The 20000-nt window shown below is 36.9% G+C and overlaps 1 protein-coding gene across 6 annotated transcripts in view; it reads left to right on the forward strand.

Moving 5' to 3' along the window:
* Window positions 1–20000, forward strand: part of LOC144960547 (rap guanine nucleotide exchange factor 4-like) — a 79976-nt gene that overhangs the window by 20791 nt on the left and 39185 nt on the right. For all 6 annotated transcript variants that reach the window (XR_013642870.1, XR_013642869.1, XM_078893749.1 and 3 more), the window contains exons 8-17: window positions 1–55; window positions 640–736; window positions 3001–3187; window positions 4308–4453; window positions 5955–6031; window positions 8324–8391; window positions 9353–9431; window positions 9746–9855; window positions 11944–12032; window positions 14116–14194. The exon at window positions 1–55 is cut by the window's left edge and continues 77 nt beyond it. Coding sequence is in view for 4 of the 6 variants with exons in the window: in XM_078893749.1 (XP_078749875.1) it covers window positions 1–55; window positions 640–736; window positions 3001–3187; window positions 4308–4453; window positions 5955–6031; window positions 8324–8391; window positions 9353–9431; window positions 9746–9855; window positions 11944–12032; window positions 14116–14194 (987 nt within the window). In the remaining 2 variants the exon portion in view is untranslated. The remainder of the gene's footprint in view (window positions 56–639; window positions 737–3000; window positions 3188–4307; window positions 4454–5954; window positions 6032–8323; window positions 8392–9352; window positions 9432–9745; window positions 9856–11943; window positions 12033–14115; window positions 14195–20000) is intronic.

Here is a 20000-nt window from a genome sequence, read left to right on the forward strand (position 1 = left end):
TGACAGGAAGTACTATCTGAGGACTTACAGACGATGTCTGGTTGGCGCAGAAATGGTAAGGTTTGTGTAAACTTTGTTTTTCTATAGATGGAATGAAATTGACATCACTCGGCTCTTTGTTATTGTTTTTTAGACAGCCGTTTTAATGATTAAGTCTGACTAAATTATGTAAACCAAGTTTTCACATTTAGGATTATAAATATTTTTGTGTGCTGGTTCGTTATAGCTGGCAGGCGGTTGTTGTGAGGATTTTGACCAAAGGTGCAGCATCAATACCTGTTATCATTTTAATTGTTATTGCCGACATAGGGGATTTTTTTATTTTCTGGATTTATTTTTTTCGTTGATGTAAAAATTATCGACGATATCAGTATGGCTGTTACCGGTACTCAATCCGACACTTCTTGACACTATTATAAACATTAATTTATCCATGCCATAAAACTCTATCAAACAAAATTTAAAAAAAAAAGTTCCAATCCACACAGATCGACTGGATCATGAAATTATCGACGATATCAGTATGGCTGTTACCGATACCCAATCCGACACTTCTTGACACTATTCTAAACATTAATTTATCCATGTCATAAAACTCTATCAAACAAAATTTAAAAAAAAAAGTTCCAATCCACACAGATCGACTGGATCATGAACCTGTATCCACGAGTGGACAGTCGGGATTTGGCAGTCGGTATGTGCCAATCATTGGTGGAGGAAGGAGTTTTGTTGCATGGTGGGTATCTTATTTATATATAATATACTAGTAATAACCAAAAATGAGTATAACAGCTTCAAAAAGGGATTAAAACACCAAACACGAAACGTTTCGGGCTTAAAAGCCATCTTCAGCCAACAACAAAAACAGTAACATTGAATAATATGAAGGCATATATGTGTTATTATTTCAATTCTTAATAAATTAGTCCTTCAGAGCCATTCAACCCATGGAGCTGGTGTTTATCCCAGTTTCTATAACGTGAAACAGACAAGAGCAATTGTTTGCTATCCTTTGGACAGGACGCTAGTCTATCACAAAGTACTTTCTGCCAAATCTAACAGACTCAGCTACCCATTCACTACTGGGTGGACAGAGGGGTCAAAAGAAATTTGTACTGCACCAGGTCATTTTGCATATGAAGCGAGTGCTCTACCAACTGAGCTATAAGGACCTCTTTTGGAGCAAGATTAAAATAAAAATGTTTTGTTTGTTGAAGGTAATTATATAACAATTTCCAGGGGAGAAACCAAATCCAAATTTTGACAATCATTGTTTTCACTTTGCAAACTAAGACTAAACGTTATGAGTCATCTTTTTAGAGTCATTAGACACGTGGAGCTGGAGTTTATCCTAGTTTCTAAAGCATGAAATGGACAATAGCAATTGCTTGCTATCCTTTGGATAGGCCGCTGGTCTATCATAATGTATTTTCCACCAAATCTAACGAACTCAGCTACCCATTCACTGCTGGATGGACAGGGGGGATCAGGAAAAAAATCTGGACTGCACCCAGGATCGATCTCGCTCCCTTTGCATGTGAAGCGAGTGCTCTACCAACTGAGCTATCATGACCCCCTACAGTCTCTATTGCCTTCTTAATATTCATTTAAAAAATCTTAACACAAAGTTTGAAGTCGATTTATCAATAGATATAAAATTGTTAAAGATTAAATCATCTCAAAATAGTAGCTCTTGACTTCATTATATATATTTTTTAAATGTATTCCTACCTGAACATAGAACTTATATATGTACACGAGGCTTTAAATATATTCATGAACCGTATCGGGCTCTTGACCTTCCATAGTGGGCAGGGAGGCTCTTACTGTGTTTTCTATACCCCTTGTCGGAGTCCTTTGCTAGGAGGGAAACAGTCAAGTTAAAAGTTTTGAGAGATGATTTTTCTTTTCTTTGTAAATCATCTCTCTTTTATGTATGGTTTATATTTGTTGTTTTGAATGTATAATGTAAGTACAGTAGAACTCGGAAATAGCGAGTTCGACGGGTCCACTCCTGATTACTCGCTATTTCCGAGTTCTCGCTATTCCCGAGTTGCCAGGAAAGGTTATAATATTGCTGGTTATCCCCCTCAGTGCGTAATTCGAGTAAAAGCCGTCGCCCCTATTTCAATTTCTTCACAGAAGTGGCAGAATGCTTGGTTTTTTGTTTTTATTTTCAAGTAAAATCATGACTAGAAAAAGAACAAGAACATAGAAGTGTGTGCGTGTGCGTGTGCGCGCGAGTGTTTGTATGCACTCGGCATGTTTGACGAGGAAAGCAAGCGCATCACTCAATCACTGACCCATTGAAATAATGGTTCCACACTCCCCTCTCTCGCTGATCGTGTCGTTCGTTAACGATGCTACTCGCTGACCGATGCTGTGAAGTGAGGCATGTTGACACCACATTAGGTGAATAATTGACCCCCACCCCCAATACACACATACGCACACAAACCCAACCCCCACCCAAATTTGTTTCGCCTATTATGTACTACTACAGACTAGGTTACTATGTAATATTACTCGTAACGAAAAATAAGAAAAGAAAAGAGGCTAGGCTAAAAATATTTAAATTGCCGTTGTCTCTTGTTTTGCTTTACTTCGTTCGCAGTCCTAGGCTGGGGCAGGAAATGCTCGTTATTTCTGAGTTGACCTCTTTTTCATACTCGCTACTTTCATGCTAATTTTATTGACTCAAATAAGGGAAAAAAACGGGGATTTAGATTTTACTCGCTATTTCCGAGTACGTTACTTTCATGTTCTACTGTAGTTGAGTGTGTTCCTCTTTGTGGGATTCTGTGCTTGTGTCCGAATGAGACTTTTTAATGATCTCAAACTATGCCCAATGATAGTATGCGCTTGGAATCTACACCTGTTCCCTATTTGTACCATTCACCTTTTTCTTACTTTTTCTTGTGCGCTTTTAATTGTAAATCTATAATTTAAAAAAAAAAAAGAATTAATTTAAATTCATTTGATTTCAAACCATTTCTACAGTTTGCAAACAACATGCATTTGAAGATCAGTACCTTTTCTATCGATTTGCCGTGGATGAGAGTGAGGTTGGCGGTGGATTTCCTTCTGATGCTGAGATTGAAAAGGCGGAAGAGGATTTGCTGGAAGTTTTTGCTTATCTGTACAACAACAGTCCTGACGCCATGCTGAGGTGTATTCTAAGAAAATCGTGAGTTAACTTTTCTCTTCGAAATAATACAAACTTTGCTGTTTTATCCAGCTGCAAAAGTTGTTATGCTTAGGCAATGTGATTCATTTTGTAACTGTCTGTACCAAGATAGAATAAATTTGCCTAGATTTTAATTTTGATTGATTTTTTTTTTTCTTTTCTTTCTTTTTTTTTTTTTTTTTCTTTGCCGAAAGTGAGTAGCATGACACGGACAATAGCAATTGCTTGCTACCCTTTGGATAGGATACTAGTGTATCGCAAAGTACCTTCCACCCAATCTTAACAGACCCAGCTACCCAGTCCCTGCTGGGTAGACACAGGGGTGGATCAGAAAAAATTCTCCACTGCACCGGGATTCAATCTCGGTCCCTTTGCGTATGAAGTCCTTACTCGACCAACTGGGCTATCGGGACCCCCTTATTTAATCAGGTTAAATTAAACTGAATTAATGTAACTTGGTGATTATATCACTCACTCACTTACTATCCAGCGTCGTCCTCATTGCCGTTTGCTGTCCGCACTCCGTGATGACAAAAGTCCACCCATTCCCTTCGTCTGTTTGACGGTATCATAATATAACTCTCTCCCTTTCATCTTTGTCCATTCTAGGATATTTTTTTTATAAAACTAATTATCTAGATGTTTTTAATCAGATTGATTTAAGCTTTTCCATTGCTTTGTATTGATTATTTGACGTGGTCTGAGGGAGTGTCAGTCTTTACCTACCTTTAAAAAGAATCTCAAGACATATCTTTACTGTATTTGTTTTCATTGACTCTATGAATCCTTGATTTGGCTATGAATTATTATTATTATTATTATTATTATTATGATTTTTTTTTTTTCACTTAAAATTGATAATTTATATTATAAAGTGCCCACAAAACCTCACAACACTTGGACAAAGCATTAGTCTCATAACGGCAGGGGACCTTGAAAATCTGAGAACCCTAGCAGAGGACCGGCAATATTGGAGACACCTCACACAGGAAATACTGGAAACAGCCAAGGCGACCCGATCTTTCGGTCGAGACGCGAAAGGCATCTAAGTCAAGTAAGTCAAAGTGCCCACGAGAATGAGTGCTGTATAAATGTGTATTATTATTACTATTTATTTCAGTCCTGATCAGCGAAGTCCAGATGACATCGACATGATCTACGAAGAGTTTCTGACCCTTAAGCCTCTGTCACATCTGTCTTGTACAGTCAAACGAGAACTAGCATCTGTCATCGTGTTCGAGGCTCATACCAAGGCAGGCACAGTGTGTAAGTGTTGTTTTGATTCGTCTATAGATAGAATGTAGCAATGACTATCCCGCACAAATCTTTGGGCCTCTTTTTCGCTCACGAAGTGCCCTAATTCGCGTCAAAATATGGGACGAAGCCGTTTCGTATATGCAATTTTAAAAAATTAATTACGATGCTGTTTATCGATGAATATGACTGAAATTTGGCACACAGTTAGAAAAAAGGTCATTTTAGATTATGTCAAGCGACAAAACTCGTGCAATTACCAGAAGACCGTTAAAAATAGATTTTTACTCTTTGGAGTAAAATATTTCTAAAACTACCGGGCTTGGAGGTTTTGTCGCTGACAAGGTAATACATGAACATTTCTTCTTTTTGGTTGCAAAATTTCATATGAATATGACGAGTACATTTCCCGTATTTTACAAAACACCATCCTAATTTGCTCTTCAAGTTTCAATCTTTTAATTCACTTATTACGCAAGATACAACCAAAGGTCGAAAAAAAAAATGCCGAAAAAGCGTCCCATATTTTCGCTTTTTTTCCTCTTTGCGGGTCATCCAAATAAATGACACCTTTGAAACTGCATAACTTGTTTATTTATGAATGGATTTTCAAAATTCAAATACATTTTTACTCAGTGGAGATAGGGCTTTGATTTTGGACAAAAATTTTCCTCAAACAGAGAAAAAAACATTTTTCATAGTCCTTGCTATAGAATGTGAACGGCTGGATTGGTGGAGGAGGAACAGGAATCGAGCTATTGAGAAGATATGAGGACATATATGGTTGGAGGGACATGATTGCCGATGTCTGCCACAGGCCTGGCACTTGATGATTATTATTTGCTTTTTGCCATCTGCGTTTATGAGTAATTCTCACTTAACTGTATTATCCAAACTATAAAAGTTCATGGTTACACATAGTTTCGTGTGTTTATTCTGGATGGCAATGTTGTGAGCTTCTGAACCAAACGCATAAACTGATTTTGTTTGATAAACGGTTAATAGTCTGGAGCTTCTATATAGCGCAATATATCAACAAAAAATGCTCAAAGCACTTTACAAAGGGTCCCTTGCCAACAGCAACATTTGACATGTGAGAAATGACATGAAACCTGTTAGGCGATATAACAATGGGTTGTTTTCTGACAGAGACAACAGCTAGGTACTCCTTTACACCTGAGGACGGTAAGAGCATGTGAGTAAAGAACCTTTTCCGAGGACTCAGCTATGCACTGCTCAGAGCGGGTTTCAAACCCATAACCTTCCGGTCTGATGGCAAGTGTCATAATAGTCTATTATTATTATTATTATTATTATTATTATTATTATTATTATTATTATTATTATTATTATTATTATTATTATTATTATTATTATTATCATTATTATTATCATTATCATTATTATTGTTGTTGTTTTTTATAAAAGGATTTATTTGTGATTTTTGCTGGATAAAGAGTGATTATTGTTTTTCTGAAATTATCGATTCTTTTATTTTTACACTTTTATCTAGTATTCAACCAAGGAGACGAGGGCCAGTCATGGTATATTATCATTAGGGGTTCTGTTAATGTAGCCATCCATGGGAAGGTAAGCCGGCCTTCAACTTCTACTTTACACAGAAACGAAAAGCCCCTTGCCTTTAGTTGTTCAGTGAACTCAACCTGACCGGACGCCTTACCACCCAGTCAGCCCCCTTCTCCTTTGTGGCGGCGTGACCTCGGGGTCATGATAACAATTACCTGTTGAATGATTGTTACTCACAGTCATTACGCGCGTTTGTTTACTTTGTAAACCTGCTATCCCAAGTTTACGAAAAAAAAAAAAAATTTTTATTCTCTATTGTCTTCTGGCACTTTTTCTACTCACTTCATCTCTTGTTGTTACCAACATAAGTGCCTGCTCCACTCACTTTTCTGAATTAAAAATTTATCCCAAGTTTAATATGGTCATGAACGCAAAGACATTTACAGAATGAAAATATTTAGAAAATAATTGCAGGATTGACCGCTTGACCCTGAGGTCAACCTGACCTATAGTGTGAGTAAAGGCTCGCTCAGGCACGTAATTCGTGGGTGTGTTTAAAGAAACCTTACTAATAGCTAGAAGAAAACTAATGAAGAAGTATTAGAGAAAGCTGTCACTAAAAGTTTACTAATTCGTACAATAAGAAAAAAACATGCAATTTTTAGAGCACCTAGATTGACATAAATATATTGAACATCTTGTTCTCACAGGAACGATAGATAGTAAAAGAGTAAAGGTAGACCAAGAAAAACATATTTGAATAGTTTGAACAGCTGGGTGACAAATAAAGAGAAGAGTAATATTATTTTTCTGAGGTTATCTGATCAGAGAGATGACAGACGTACCACGATCACCTATGGTACTTGAAGAAGACTAATAGCTAGGGGGTGAAGTTGCCGAGTGGTTAAAAGATTGCACTGTGATCTGGAAGATCCCGGGTTCGAGCCATGCTTCAGGGAATTTCTTTTTTTTTTTTCCTTGAGCAAGGTTATTAACCCTCAATTTGCTCATTTGGACAACATGGGTGATTCCTGTTGACATCAGACATCTGGTTTTGATGGATTATCTATATTCATTCATGGAATGCCTAGGCGACGATATCTAATGATACCGTTGTGGAAGGGCGTAATTTTATTTACTAATAGCTATATAGTCCTGTACTCTCATATCTACTTTATCTAAATCTACTATTGACTAGCTCAATGGGACATAACCCACGTTTAGTCTGATGAATGCTTACACAATAATCGGGGGAATGTATATGCTGCTGCTCGAAGAAATAAATAACAATGTGAAATTGAGTGTAAGCTTCTATTTAGATGTGCATCTATGTTTTGTTTATTCATCTTAACAACGCCACTACCACATCATCTCATTCATCTGTAGTGTCTCATTCATCCTGTTTGTTGATAAAGGGGAAACCCGAATCGTCCATTCTATCTGTTTTCGTAATTAGATTGTAGCTTACATTCAAATTAACATTGTTTTTCACAATAATCGGGAATATTTCACAGCACTACACGTAGCACGCGTAGCACGCGGGTCACATTATCGAAGGATTGCTTTGGCTCCATCCGCATTTTTGCCACCTCAACTTCTTTACCTTGTTTCTTTGTTGTAGATGCTGTCTCTAGTCCATACAATGTATATATATATATATTATTTTAATATTTACCACAATGTTTGAGACAGTCTACATTAATGTTTCAGGCTCCATTACTACATCTCGAGCACTTTTCGTACCATATTTGTATCAAACACGATTCTATATATATTTTTTGTTTTGTTTTGTTTTATTTTGTTTTTTTCAAAATATACTTTAAGGAGTGCTTGTACTTAATTGTGACAGTTTATTACAAGAAGCAAAATGCTATTTCTTCTTTCACTTTGTTTTGGTGAATGTTATTTTTGTTGTTGTTTGTTTGGTTGGTTTGTTGGCTTTCAGGCCGTGGTGTATGTTCTTAATGAGGGTGATCCACGTTTTTTGGATATTGTGCTATATCAATGCTCAAATAGACAGAATATTGCAAGAAGCAAAATGTGACCCTGTGTCTCAAAATGGTATTATGTCGGGATGATTCAGACCCCTAAAAGTGAATTTAGAGATAGAATGATGAGAAATTGGACCTTAGAAGTTTCTGCAATGCAAGAAACAGTCTTTATACTCCAGCATAACGTACAGAAATTGTACCCAAGTTGGATATTTGGGGCTATGAATTCAATTTCCCTTACCGAGTGGATCCCGACATAATACCGTTTCGATACGGTGGGTCACAAATGATATTTACTTCTTTCACTTTGTTTTGGTAAACGTTTTTGTTTGTTTGTTTGTTTGATTGTTTGTTTGGTTTTCAGGGCGTGGTGTGTGTCCTTAATGAGGGTGAGGATTTTGGGAAGCTGGCATTGATGAATGATGCCCCGAGGTAACTCTCTCTCTGTCTCTCTCTCTCTTTCTCTCTCTCTCTCTCTCTCTCTCTCTCTCTCTCTCTCTCTCTCTCTCTCTTTCTCTCTCTCTCTCTCTCTCTCTCTCTCTCTCTCTCTCTATCTCTCTCTCTATCTCTCTTTCTATCTCTCTCTCTCTCTCTTTTTCTCTCTCTCTCTCTCCATGTCTCTCTCTTTCTGTCTCTCTGTCTGTCTCTCTCTCTATCTTTCTTTCTTTCTCTCTGTCTTTCTCTCTCTGTCTCTCTCTTTCTGTCTCTCTTTCTATCTCTTTCTCTCTCTTTCTCTCTCTCTCTATCTCTATCTCTCTCTATCTCTCTCTCTATCTCTCTCTATCTATCTCTCTCTCTCTTTCTCTCTCTCTCTGTCTCTCTCTCTCTATCTCTCTTTCTATATATGTCTCTCTCTATCTCTCTTTCTCTCTCTCTCTGTCTCTCTCTTTCTGTCTCTCTGTCTGTCTCTCGCTCTATCTCTCTTTCTTTCTCTCTGTCTTTCTCTCACTGTCTCTCTCTCTCTCTCTCTCTCTCTCTCTCTCTCTCTCTCTCTCTCTTTCTCTCTCTCTCTATCTCTCTTTCTATCTCTCTCTCTATCTCTCTTTCAGTCTCCCTCTCTCTCTCTCTTTCAGTCTCCCTCTCTCTCTCTCTTTCAGTCTCCCTCTCTCTTTTCTCTCAGTCTCTCTCTCTCTCTCGCTCTCTCTCTCTTTCTCTCAATCTCTCTCTCTCTCTCTCTCTTTCTCCCTCTCTCTCTCTTTCTTTCTCTCTCTGTCTCTCTCTCTTTCTTCTTTCTCACACACACACTCTCTCTTTTTCTCTCTTGATGACGTACTCTGTGTCAACTTGTAAAAATACATTCTATGAACAGAGGTCTTGCAGTCATTACTTTAAGATCTTGTATATTTCCCTTTGTAGATCCGTTTCTCATTTTTTCTCTCTTCTTCATTATCAGGGCAGCTACAATAATTCTGAGAGAGGATAATTGCCACTTTCTTCGCGTGGACAAGGACGACTTCAATCGTATTCTCAGGGTAAATTCTAACAAATTTTTTTTTTTTAAGCGCTGCTGCAGAAACAAATTTTGATCGTACAGATGAATATTTTTTCATTATTATTATTATTATTATTATTATTATTATTATTATTATTATTATTATTATTATTATTATTATTATTATTATTATTATTATTATTATTATTATTATTATTATTATTATTGTTATTATTATTATTATTTTTATTATTATTATTATTATTATTATTATTATTATTATTATTATTATTATTATTATTATTATTATTATTATTATTGTTATCATCTTTATTTCTTATTATGCTCACACAGGACGTAGAAGCCAACACAGTCAGACTGAAGGAACACGGACAAGATGTGTTGATTTTAGAGAAAATTCCTGTGGCGATGGATTTACACGGTTCTTTTCAGTGCAATTACAAGTAAGGTTTTTGTGTTTTTATATCGGAATGAGGGGAGAGGGTTGTCGGCGGATGATACACCAGGCTCGTAATTTTTCGCAAAAATACTTTTGTTTTCAGTGTGGCCAATATCTGCTTTATTTATTTATTTATTTTTTTTTTTTTTTGTGCGGATATATGGTCTTGTGATATGACACTCGCTTACGGACCGGAAGGTCCTGGGTTCAAGCCTCGCTTGTGCATAGTTGAGTCCTTGGAAAAAGACTTTTTACTCACATTCTCTCACCGCACTCAGGTGTAAATTGAGTACCTGGCTGTCAACAGCGTTGTGTCTGTCCTGAGTGACCACTTTTTTAAATCTTTTATGAATCCATATTTATCTTATGATAGGACATAGTTGACGTCACTGGGGTCTTTGTTATTGTTTTTTTTGCCATCCGCGTTTATGAGTAATTCTCACTAAACTGTATTAACCAGACTATAAACGTTTATGTTTACACATGATTTTGTGTGTTGGTCCATTATATTTCTGGATGGCAATGTTGTGAGTTTCTAAGCCGAGCCCACACTATCTATAGTCTCAAAATTGTTTCATGTCAGGATGAAGTGGACCCCAGAAAATTGATAGTGCCCACCTGCCTACTTGAAATGTTAAAAATTCGAGTTTTTTAGAGGGAAGAAATAGACTTGACTTATCCCTCTTGGCCTCATCTTGGCAAAGCATTGGGCCTCAACAGCACTCTTTCATCTTCTTCTGTCCTTGGCACAGACTTTTGCCTCTCTCCAGGTAAGATTGGAGACGCACAAATCTTGGTGAAGGCTTCTCCTCCCCGTTTCCTCTTGCCCTGTGGGTTCCCTGTGGAAGAAATAGAAGTCCCTATAATTAACTTTACAAATCAATATTTTACCCTTAGAAGTATTTAATATGCCTTCAAAACCCTGAATAGATGCCTTGTGGCCCCAAAGTTTTCTTTTTAACACATTGTATTGAATCAAAAATGTTTGAAAAAAAATAATTTCTGCCTTTGAAGCAAAAAAATTGTAATTTTACGGATTTTTCGTAGTTTGAGGCAGGTCTGATATTGAAATGAAATGATGAGAAATATCAACTTTCTCCCATAGTGGGAAGGGAGGTACTTACTGTATCTTCTATCTGTTTTCCAACATGCTTTCTGTCTTTGAGAATGAGATTACTTGGTTTTATCCTGGCCCTGGCCGGATACACTAGCTGGGAGGGAAACGGTCAATTGTATGGGTAGATTTTTGGGAAAAGATATTTTTTGTCTTGTAAATAATTTTTTCTGTTACGCACTGTATTGTTATGATTTGTAAACATTTGAGTGTGTTCCTCTTAGTGGGGACCTGTGCTTTTGTCAGGATGAGACATTCAGTTGATCTTAAACTTAGTGCACTGATAGTGTGCTCTTGGAATCTACACTTTTCCTACTTGAACCAATCCGTCTTTGTCTAACCTTTTCTTGGATGCTTTAATTGTAATTCTAGAACTTTTTAATTTTTACTATCCCATATTTTTCCTTTTTACTGGCACTGATATGGCCTAAATTTGTTCAAGCCCCTTGAAACCCTTAAAATCAAAAACAAAGAAATATCAACTTTGAGTGTTATGCGGCATAAGCATTTTGATTTATTCTCCACCATAAAAATTTTAAAATTAAATTCAAGTTTCATATTTTTTGTTGTAAATTAAATTTATTCTACCTTGTTTACCAAGATTCGTTGGGCTGTTTGGGAGGCTATGTTCAAGAAGGACCTACCTATAAGAAGAAGAAGAGGAAGAGGAAGAAGAGACTTCTTCCTTCCCTAGATCACTCAAGTCATTTGGAGGATTTATGTAGACCATTGTAGATTATTATCCCCCAATTTGCTCTCTTGGACAACATGGGTGATTCCTGTTGACATCAGACATCGCGTTTGATGAATTATCTATATTCCTTGGCGGAATGCCTAGGCGACATGATCTTATGATGTAAAGATGGAAGGGCATAACACTTTTTTAAAAATAATATATCTTCATCGTACTCGTCGTGTCTTTTTTTCATTTATTTTAAAACTATTTAACTTTTCTTTTCTACTTTTGAATGGTTCTAGGTATTCTGTGATGGCGGGGACACCAGAGAAAATGTTGGAATATTTGCTGGAGACAAAGGTTGATAGAAAAACAGAACAACAGACGATGGGTAAATAGCAAAAAAATAAATGATGACTATGTAAATGAATTAAAATTAGAGTTCCTGGTTCTCGTTAAAACGTTTGATTTTACAATAATTTTCAAAGCTTTAAAAATTTTGTTGTATGTAGTCCTTCAGAGACATGAGGCTCATGGAGCCGGAGTTGAGCCATCATAGCTTGTCGCTCCAACACACTAGGTGGGGTTCCTGACCTCCCATAGTGGGCAGGGTGGTACATACTGTGTCTTCTATCCCCCTATGTCTGTTTTCCAACATGCTTTCTGTCTTTGTCTTAGAATGAGATTACTTGGTTTTGTCCTGGCCCTGGCTGGGAGGGGAACAGTCAAATGTTAGTTAGTTTTAGGAGATGATGTTTTTTACCTTGTAAATCATCTCTCTGCTGTGCACTGTATTATGCTTTGTTTATGTATTATATATGATTTGTAAACATTTGAGTGTATTCCTCTTAGTGGGAACCTGTGCTTGTGTCTGGATGAGAATTTAGGTGATCTCAAACTAAGTACACTGATAGTGTGCTCTTGGAATCTACATCTGTTCCCTATTTGAACCAATTCCACTTTGTCTGCCTTATTCTTGGATGCTTTAATTGTAATTCTAGAACTTTTTACTATCCAATTTTCTTCCTTTTTACTGGCGATGATATGACCTTAATGTGTTGCAAGCGCCGTAAAACACTTAAAAACAAAAAAAAACAAACAACATCGCTCCAACACCGAACCCACTCCACAGCATCTGTGGAGCAGACTCTTAGGTCATGGTCAGTGCAGCTGGGCCCATCCTGGCATTCTCTAAGGATGTGCTCTTTCTCTGCTCTGGGCATCCACATGTACACAAGCTAGTCTCATCCAGCCCCCACTTTTTCATGCTTCCAGCTGTTCTCCCAATTTTTTCCTGTGCTCTGTTCAGTGTTACCCATTCATTCCTGTGTAGCTCAGTTCCGTAGGGCAGTTCTTCTCTGAGATCTTCAACAGCTTCATTTTCATGATTGTCCCACTCCCTCCATGTGGAAAGTCTGTATACAGCTGCATGGTCAGGGTTGATACTTTCTTCCATCATTAAGCTCTAAAAGGAATTTCTATAATGTGAAACAGCCAATTACAATTGAAGAGTGGTTTTCCAAAACCCGCTAACTCCTTTTTTTTTCCCATTTTGAGATATTGAGAATTATTTCCCCCTAAAATTTCTCATTCGGTCTATTGTTATATCATATCTAAACTTCAAATTCACTCCAATCTAAGGAAATTCTTGTGTCATTTCATGCTTAAAATAAAGTTTACATTTCAAATTATCTCATGGATGGAAAATCTCAACAGTAGAAAAATCGACTTAACGAGTTTTGGAAAACCAGCCTTCAATTGCTTTAGATAAGACACGGGTCTACCGCAAAGTACTTTCTGTCAGCTCTGTCAAAACCAGCTACCCAATCACTGCTATCAGGACAAGGGGGGGGGGGGGGTGGGGTTAGAAAATACCTCGACTGTTCCCGTGATGGATCTTGGTCCCTTTGCTTGTGAGGTGAGTACTCTACCAACAGAGAGCTATTGGGATCCCCTTTTATCGTCGGTGGAGGAATGCAATTGTGACCCACACACCCACACTCTTAAAATGGTTTCCAGGCGGGCTGATTTAGACCCAAACAAATTAATTTGGTATTTTTTTTTTTTTTAATTTAGTAGTCCTTCTGAGCCATTGGGCCCATGGAGCCGGAGTTTATCCCAGTTTCTATAGTGTGAAATGGACAATAGCATTTGCTTTCTATCCTTTGGATAGGACACTAGTCTATCGCAAAGCACATCCTGCCAAATTTAACAGACTTAGCTACCCAGTCACTGCTGGGTTTGTCAGGGGTGGAGGGGGGTCAGAAAAAAAAATCTCGACTGCACCCGGGATTGATCTCAGTCCCTTTGCATGTGAGGTGAGTGCTCTACTCTACCAACTGAGCTATTGTAACCTCCACGCTATATAAAAGCTGAATTATTAAAAGCTCAGTTATGATTTACTTCACTTAAAAAAATTTTTTGAAAAGCATTTTTGCGAGATAAATTCTTGGAAATATCTTTTTCCCTTTCAGACACTTTCCTGGACGACTTCCTGTTGACCCATGTGATTTTCTTTCCCGAGGACAATCTCTGCCAAGCCATTTTGGAACAGTATCTTTTGCTTGTGGATAGTTCTTTTGTGTGGAATATAATATTTATAGTAGTAATAAGGATAATTATGATGATATTTTAATGGTAAATAATCATAATCATAATCATAATAATAATCATAATCATGATGTTATTAATGTTAATAATAATAATAATAATAATAACAATAATAATAATAATGATAATAATAATAATTTTAATAATAATAATAGTAGTAATAATAATAATGATAATAATAATAATAAGAAGAAGAAGAAGAAGAAGAAGAAGAAGAAGAAGAAGAAGAAGAAGAAGAAGAAGAAGAAGAAGAAGAAGAAGAAGAAGAAGAAGAAGAAGAAGAAGAAGAAGAATGATAATTTATTTTAAAAAATAGGTCAACACCATTCTGTACTGCCAATGTTAATTTTTTATCATCAAGCACCGATTTACTGGCAGATCTAAGAATTATAAATGTATTTTTCATTTTTTTACAAGACGGGGAAAAGAACCACAAAGGTCGTCCTATTGCCAAATTCATTTGCGTACATTTACAGACTTTATCTGTCATCTGCATTTTTTGCCAAATTGGGACCTAAAATTTGCCAATATTTGCCCAAAAAACCCCCAAAATTTGCCTAGAAATTTGCCAAAAAATTTGCCGAGGAGAACTAAGCGTTTCAGTAAAAAATTAACGCGCGATACAGAAAAAAAATATATAAAAGACATTTTTTTACATTTAAGGAGGCTACATTTATTAATTTACACAAAAGCGTTGTTACAAAGATTTTAAAGGATCATTGTCTGTAGAGAGTAGCTTCCCTTGGTTTGGGCCCAGGCAAAGCTGCAACATTTCTCAAGTTTGACACTTTTTTTCTTCGTTATTTTGTTTTCGCTTCTTCTTTTCCCCAAAATTTGCCACGCGATTTGCCAATTTTCCCAAAATTTGCCACGATTTGTCAATTTTGAGAAATTTGCCAAAATTTGCAGATCGCCCTGATATTTGCGGCCGCAAATTGCCATTTGCGGCCGCAAAAAATGCAAATGACAGCTTTATTACTGGACTTATTTTGATTGTTGACGGCTCAAAAGATTAGTCTTGGTCTGTGTTAATTTCCACAATACAGTAGTACAATAATAAGTATAATAAAAGACTACCTGTTGGTAATGTTGGATCCAATATGCGAGGTCAATGACCTAAGTAATATTATATGTTGGCTCCAATTGGTAGTGTTATTGAGTACAGTCAGCTACTTTCCCTATTTATTTTGAAAAAAAAAAAATTTAATTGGGTTTTATATAGCGCCATATCCACTTAATGTGCTCAAAGCGCTTTACAAAGGGGTCCCTGGTCAACAGCAACATTTAACATATAGGACGGGGACATGACGCCTGTTGGGCGATATTACAATTTTTAGGACAAAGACAATGCGGTTAACGGCCAGGTATTCATTTTACACCTGAGTACGTGAGAGAATGTAAGTAAAGAGCCTTTTCCAAGGACTCAACTATATGTCGAGCAGGAGACTCGAACCCATGAACTTCCGATCTGAAAGCGAGTGTCATATCACTAGACCACATAGCCTTTATTTCTCCACAAATATTAGAAAACGGTGGGGGCTGCCTGAAGCCGGTGATCGTAAAATACTAACGAAAGAGTAAAAATGGAGAGGCTTCGTATGGGAACAAAACAGACAATGGACGTTTCAGGTACAAGCCCTTTGTCAGCACAACAATACACAAATAAACGTGGAAAACAAATAAAATATGGTACAAACCCTTCGTCAGCACAACAGTACACATATTGTTTTCCACGTTTATTTGTGTACTGTTGTGCTGACGAAGGGTTTGTAACCGAAACGTCCATTGTCTGTTTTGTTCCCATACGAAGCCTCTCTTTCGTTAGTATTCCACAACTATTGCAGGTTCTCCACTAGTGATAATGATAATAACAATGATGATTACAATTGATAATGATAATAAAAAAACACAAGCGGAAATGAATATATAACAACTTAAAAAAAGAACAAAATACCAAACACAGAACGTTTCGGGCTCAAAATCCTTCTTCAGCCAACAAAAAAAAACAACAAAAAAACAATAAAGACATAAATACTTGACTAAATTCCAGATAGACGACAGAGATAATTTGTATTTTGTGCTCTTTTTTGGAAGATGTTATATTCATTTTTGTTTATTGCTCTTTACAGTCCACAGCTTGTAGCAGCCTCTGGGTACCTGTGATGTTCGCATGGGTGTACGATCCGATAGTGATGTCGTTTCTTCTTCTCTTTACTAGCCTATCCTGCTTCTTTGGTTTGTGATTGTATTTTTGACAGGGGATATTTTTTTTCCTGTAAATCTTCTGCCTGTTTGTTCTTGGTTATTTATAATTTAGCTTATGATATCTTTAGGTTATGATTTTGATTTACATTTGTACTATTTTTGTTAGATTGCTTGTTTTTTTGTTTCAGCGGTCTCTCATATAACCTCAATTGTGTTGGAAGAGACCTAAAGCAACAAACAAAAAAAAAAAGCCTCTGGGTGAGGATCCTGACACCCCATAGCGGGCAGGGAGGTCCATGCTGTGTCTTCTATCCCCTTATATCTGTTTTCCAACATGCTTTCTGTCTTTGTCTTGGGATGAGATTACTTGGTTTTGTCCTGTCATTGGTTGGAGTCTTGGCTGGGAGGGAAACAGTCAAATGCATAGTTATTGTTTTGGGAGATGATATTTTTTCCTTGTAAATCATGTCTCTGTTATGTATTATTATATTTGTTATTTTTAGTGTATAATGTAAGCATTTGAGTGTATTTCTCTCTGTTGGATTTTGTGCTTATGTCCGGATGAGACTTATAGGTGGGCGGGTGGTTGGATGGGAGCATCACCCTTGAATCATATACCTATGATGTTCGCATGGGTGTACGATCCGATAGTGATGTCGTTTCTTCTTCTCTTTACTTGCCTATCCTGCTTCTTTGGTTTGTGATTGTATTTTTGACAGGGGATATTTTTTTTTGTGTAAATCTTCTGCCTGTTTGTTCTTGGTTATTTATAATTTAGCTTATGATATCTTTAGGTTATGATTTTGATTTACATTTGTACTATTTTTGTTAGATTGCTTGTTTTTTTGTTTCAGCGGTCTCTCATATAACCTCAATTGTGTTGGAAGAGACCTAAAGCAACAAACAAAAAAAAAAAAGCCTCTGGGTGAGGATCCTGACACCCCATAGCGGGCAGGGAGGTCCATGCTGTGTCTTCTATCCCCTTATATCTGTTTTCCAACATGCTTTCTGTCTTTGTCTTGGGATGAGATTACTTGGTTTTGTCCTGTCATTGGTTGGAGTCTTGGCTGGGAGGGAAACAGTCAAATGCATAGTTATTGTTTTGGGAGATGATATTTTTTCCTTGTAAATCATGTCTCTGTTATGTATTATATATTTGTTATTTTTAGTGTATAATGTAAGCATTTGAGTGTATTTCTCTCTGTTGGATTTTGTGCTTATGTCCGGATGAGACTTATAGGTGGGCGGGTGGTTGGATGGGAGCATCACCCTTGAATCATATACCTATGATGTTCGCATGGGTGTACGATCCGATAGTGATGTCGTTTCTTCTTCTCTTTACTTGCCTATCCTGCTTCTTTGGTTTGTGATTGTATTTTTGACAGGGGATATTTTTTTTTTGTGTAAATCTTCTGCCTGTTTGTTCTTGGTTATTTATAATTTAGCTTATGATATCTTTAGGTTATGATTTTGATTTACATTTGTACTATTTTTGTTAGATTGCTTGTTTTTTTGTTTCAGCGGTCTCTCATATAACCTCAATTGTGTTGGAAGAGACCTAAAGCAACAAACAAAAAAAAAAAAGCCTCTGGGTGAGGATCCTGACACCCCATAGCGGGCAGGGAGGTCCATGCTGTGTCTTCTATCCCCTTATATCTGTTTTCCAACATGCTTTCTGTCTTTGTCTTGGGATGAGATTACTTGGTTTTGTCCTGTCATTGGTTGGAGTCTTGGCTGGGAGGGAAACAGTCAAATGCATAGTTATTGTTTTGGGAGATGATATTTTTTCCTTGTAAATCATGTCTCTGTTATGTATTATTATATTTGTTATTTTTAGTGTATAATGTAAGCATTTGAGTGTATTTCTCTCTGTTGGATTTTGTGCTTATGTCCGGATGAGACTTATAGGTGGGCGGGTGGTTGGATGGGAGCATCACCCTTGAATCATATACCTATGATGTTCGCATGGGTGTACGATCTGATAGTGATGTCGTTTCTTCTTCTCTTTACTAGCCTATCCTGCTTCTTTGGTTTGTGATTGTATTTTTGACAGGGGATATTTTTTTTTGTGTAAATCTTCTGCCTGTTTGTTCTTGGTTATTTATAATTTAGCTTATGATATCTTTAGGTTATGATTTTGATTTACATTTGTACTATTTTTGTTAGATTGCTTGTTTTTTTGTTTCAGCGGTCTCTCATATAACCTCAATTGTGTTGGAAGAGACCTAAAGCAACAAACAAAAAAAAAAAAGCCTCTGGGTGAGGATCCTGACACCCCATAGCGGGCAGGGAGGTCCATGCTGTGTCTTCTATCCCCTTATATCTGTTTTCCAACATGCTTTCTGTCTTTGTCTTGGGATGAGATTACTTGGTTTTGTCCTGTCATTGGTTGGAGTCTTGGCTGGGAGGGAAACAGTCAAATGCATAGTTATTGTTTTGGGAGATGATATTTTTTCCTTGTAAATCATGTCTCTGTTATGTATTATTATATTTGTTATTTTTAGTGTATAATGTAAGCATTTGAGTGTATTTCTCTCTGTTGGATTTTGTGCTTATGTCCGGATGAGACTTATAGGTGGGCGGGTGGTTGGATGGGAGCATCACCCTTGAATCATATACCTATGATGTTCGCATGGGTGTACGATCTGATAGTGATGTCGTTTCTTCTTCTCTTTACTTGCCTATCCTGCTTCTTTGGTTTGTGACTGTATTTTTGACAGGGGATATTTTTTTCCTGTAAATCCTCTGTCTGTTTGTTCTTGGTTATTTATAATTTAGCTTATGATATCTTTAGGTTATGCTTTTGATTGACATTTGTACTATTTTTGTTAGATTGCTTGTTTTTTTGTTTCAGCGGTCTCTCATATAACCTCAATTGTGTTGGAAGAGACCTAAAGCAACAAACAAACAAAAAAGACTTATAGGTGGTCTCAAAATAAGTACATTGGTGGTATGCTCTTGAAATCTACATCTAATCCCTATTTGTTCCCAGTTCCCCTTTGTCTTACCTTTTCTTGGGTGCTTTAATTGTAATTCTAGAACTTTTTACTATCCATTTTCTTTCTCTTTACTGGCGCTGATATAACCTAAATGTGTTGCAGGCGCTGTAAAACGCTTAAAAACCAAAAAAACATTCTAGCAGCCTGGTATCACTTTAAAACGTATTATAGCTCTTTACCCCGTCTAAACATGCACCAAGTGCTGTACACAGACATGTAGTTTACAAATTGATGTGAAGAAATGCATAGTCTATGCACCATTTTAAGTTCTCATTCAAATACCCTTCCGCCCATAGTGGGCAGGGGGGTACATACTGTGTCTTCTATCCCCCTATATCTGTTTTCCAACATGCTTTCTGTCGTTGTCTTGGAATGAGATTACTTGGTTTTGCCCTGGTCCTGGCTGAGAGGGAAACAGTCGAATGTATAGTTAGTTTTGGGAGATGATATTTTTTTCATTGTAAATATCCTCTCTGTTATGCACTGTATTATGCTTTCTTTATATTATATATGATTTGTAAAACATTTGAGTTTATTCCTCTTAG

Source organism: Berghia stephanieae, chromosome 15 (genome assembly GCF_034508935.2).
Source record: "Berghia stephanieae isolate SIO BIC M18660-M18661 chromosome 15, UCSD_Bste_1.3, whole genome shotgun sequence".
NCBI classification, from domain to species: Eukaryota; Metazoa; Mollusca; class Gastropoda; order Nudibranchia; family Aeolidiidae; genus Berghia; species Berghia stephanieae.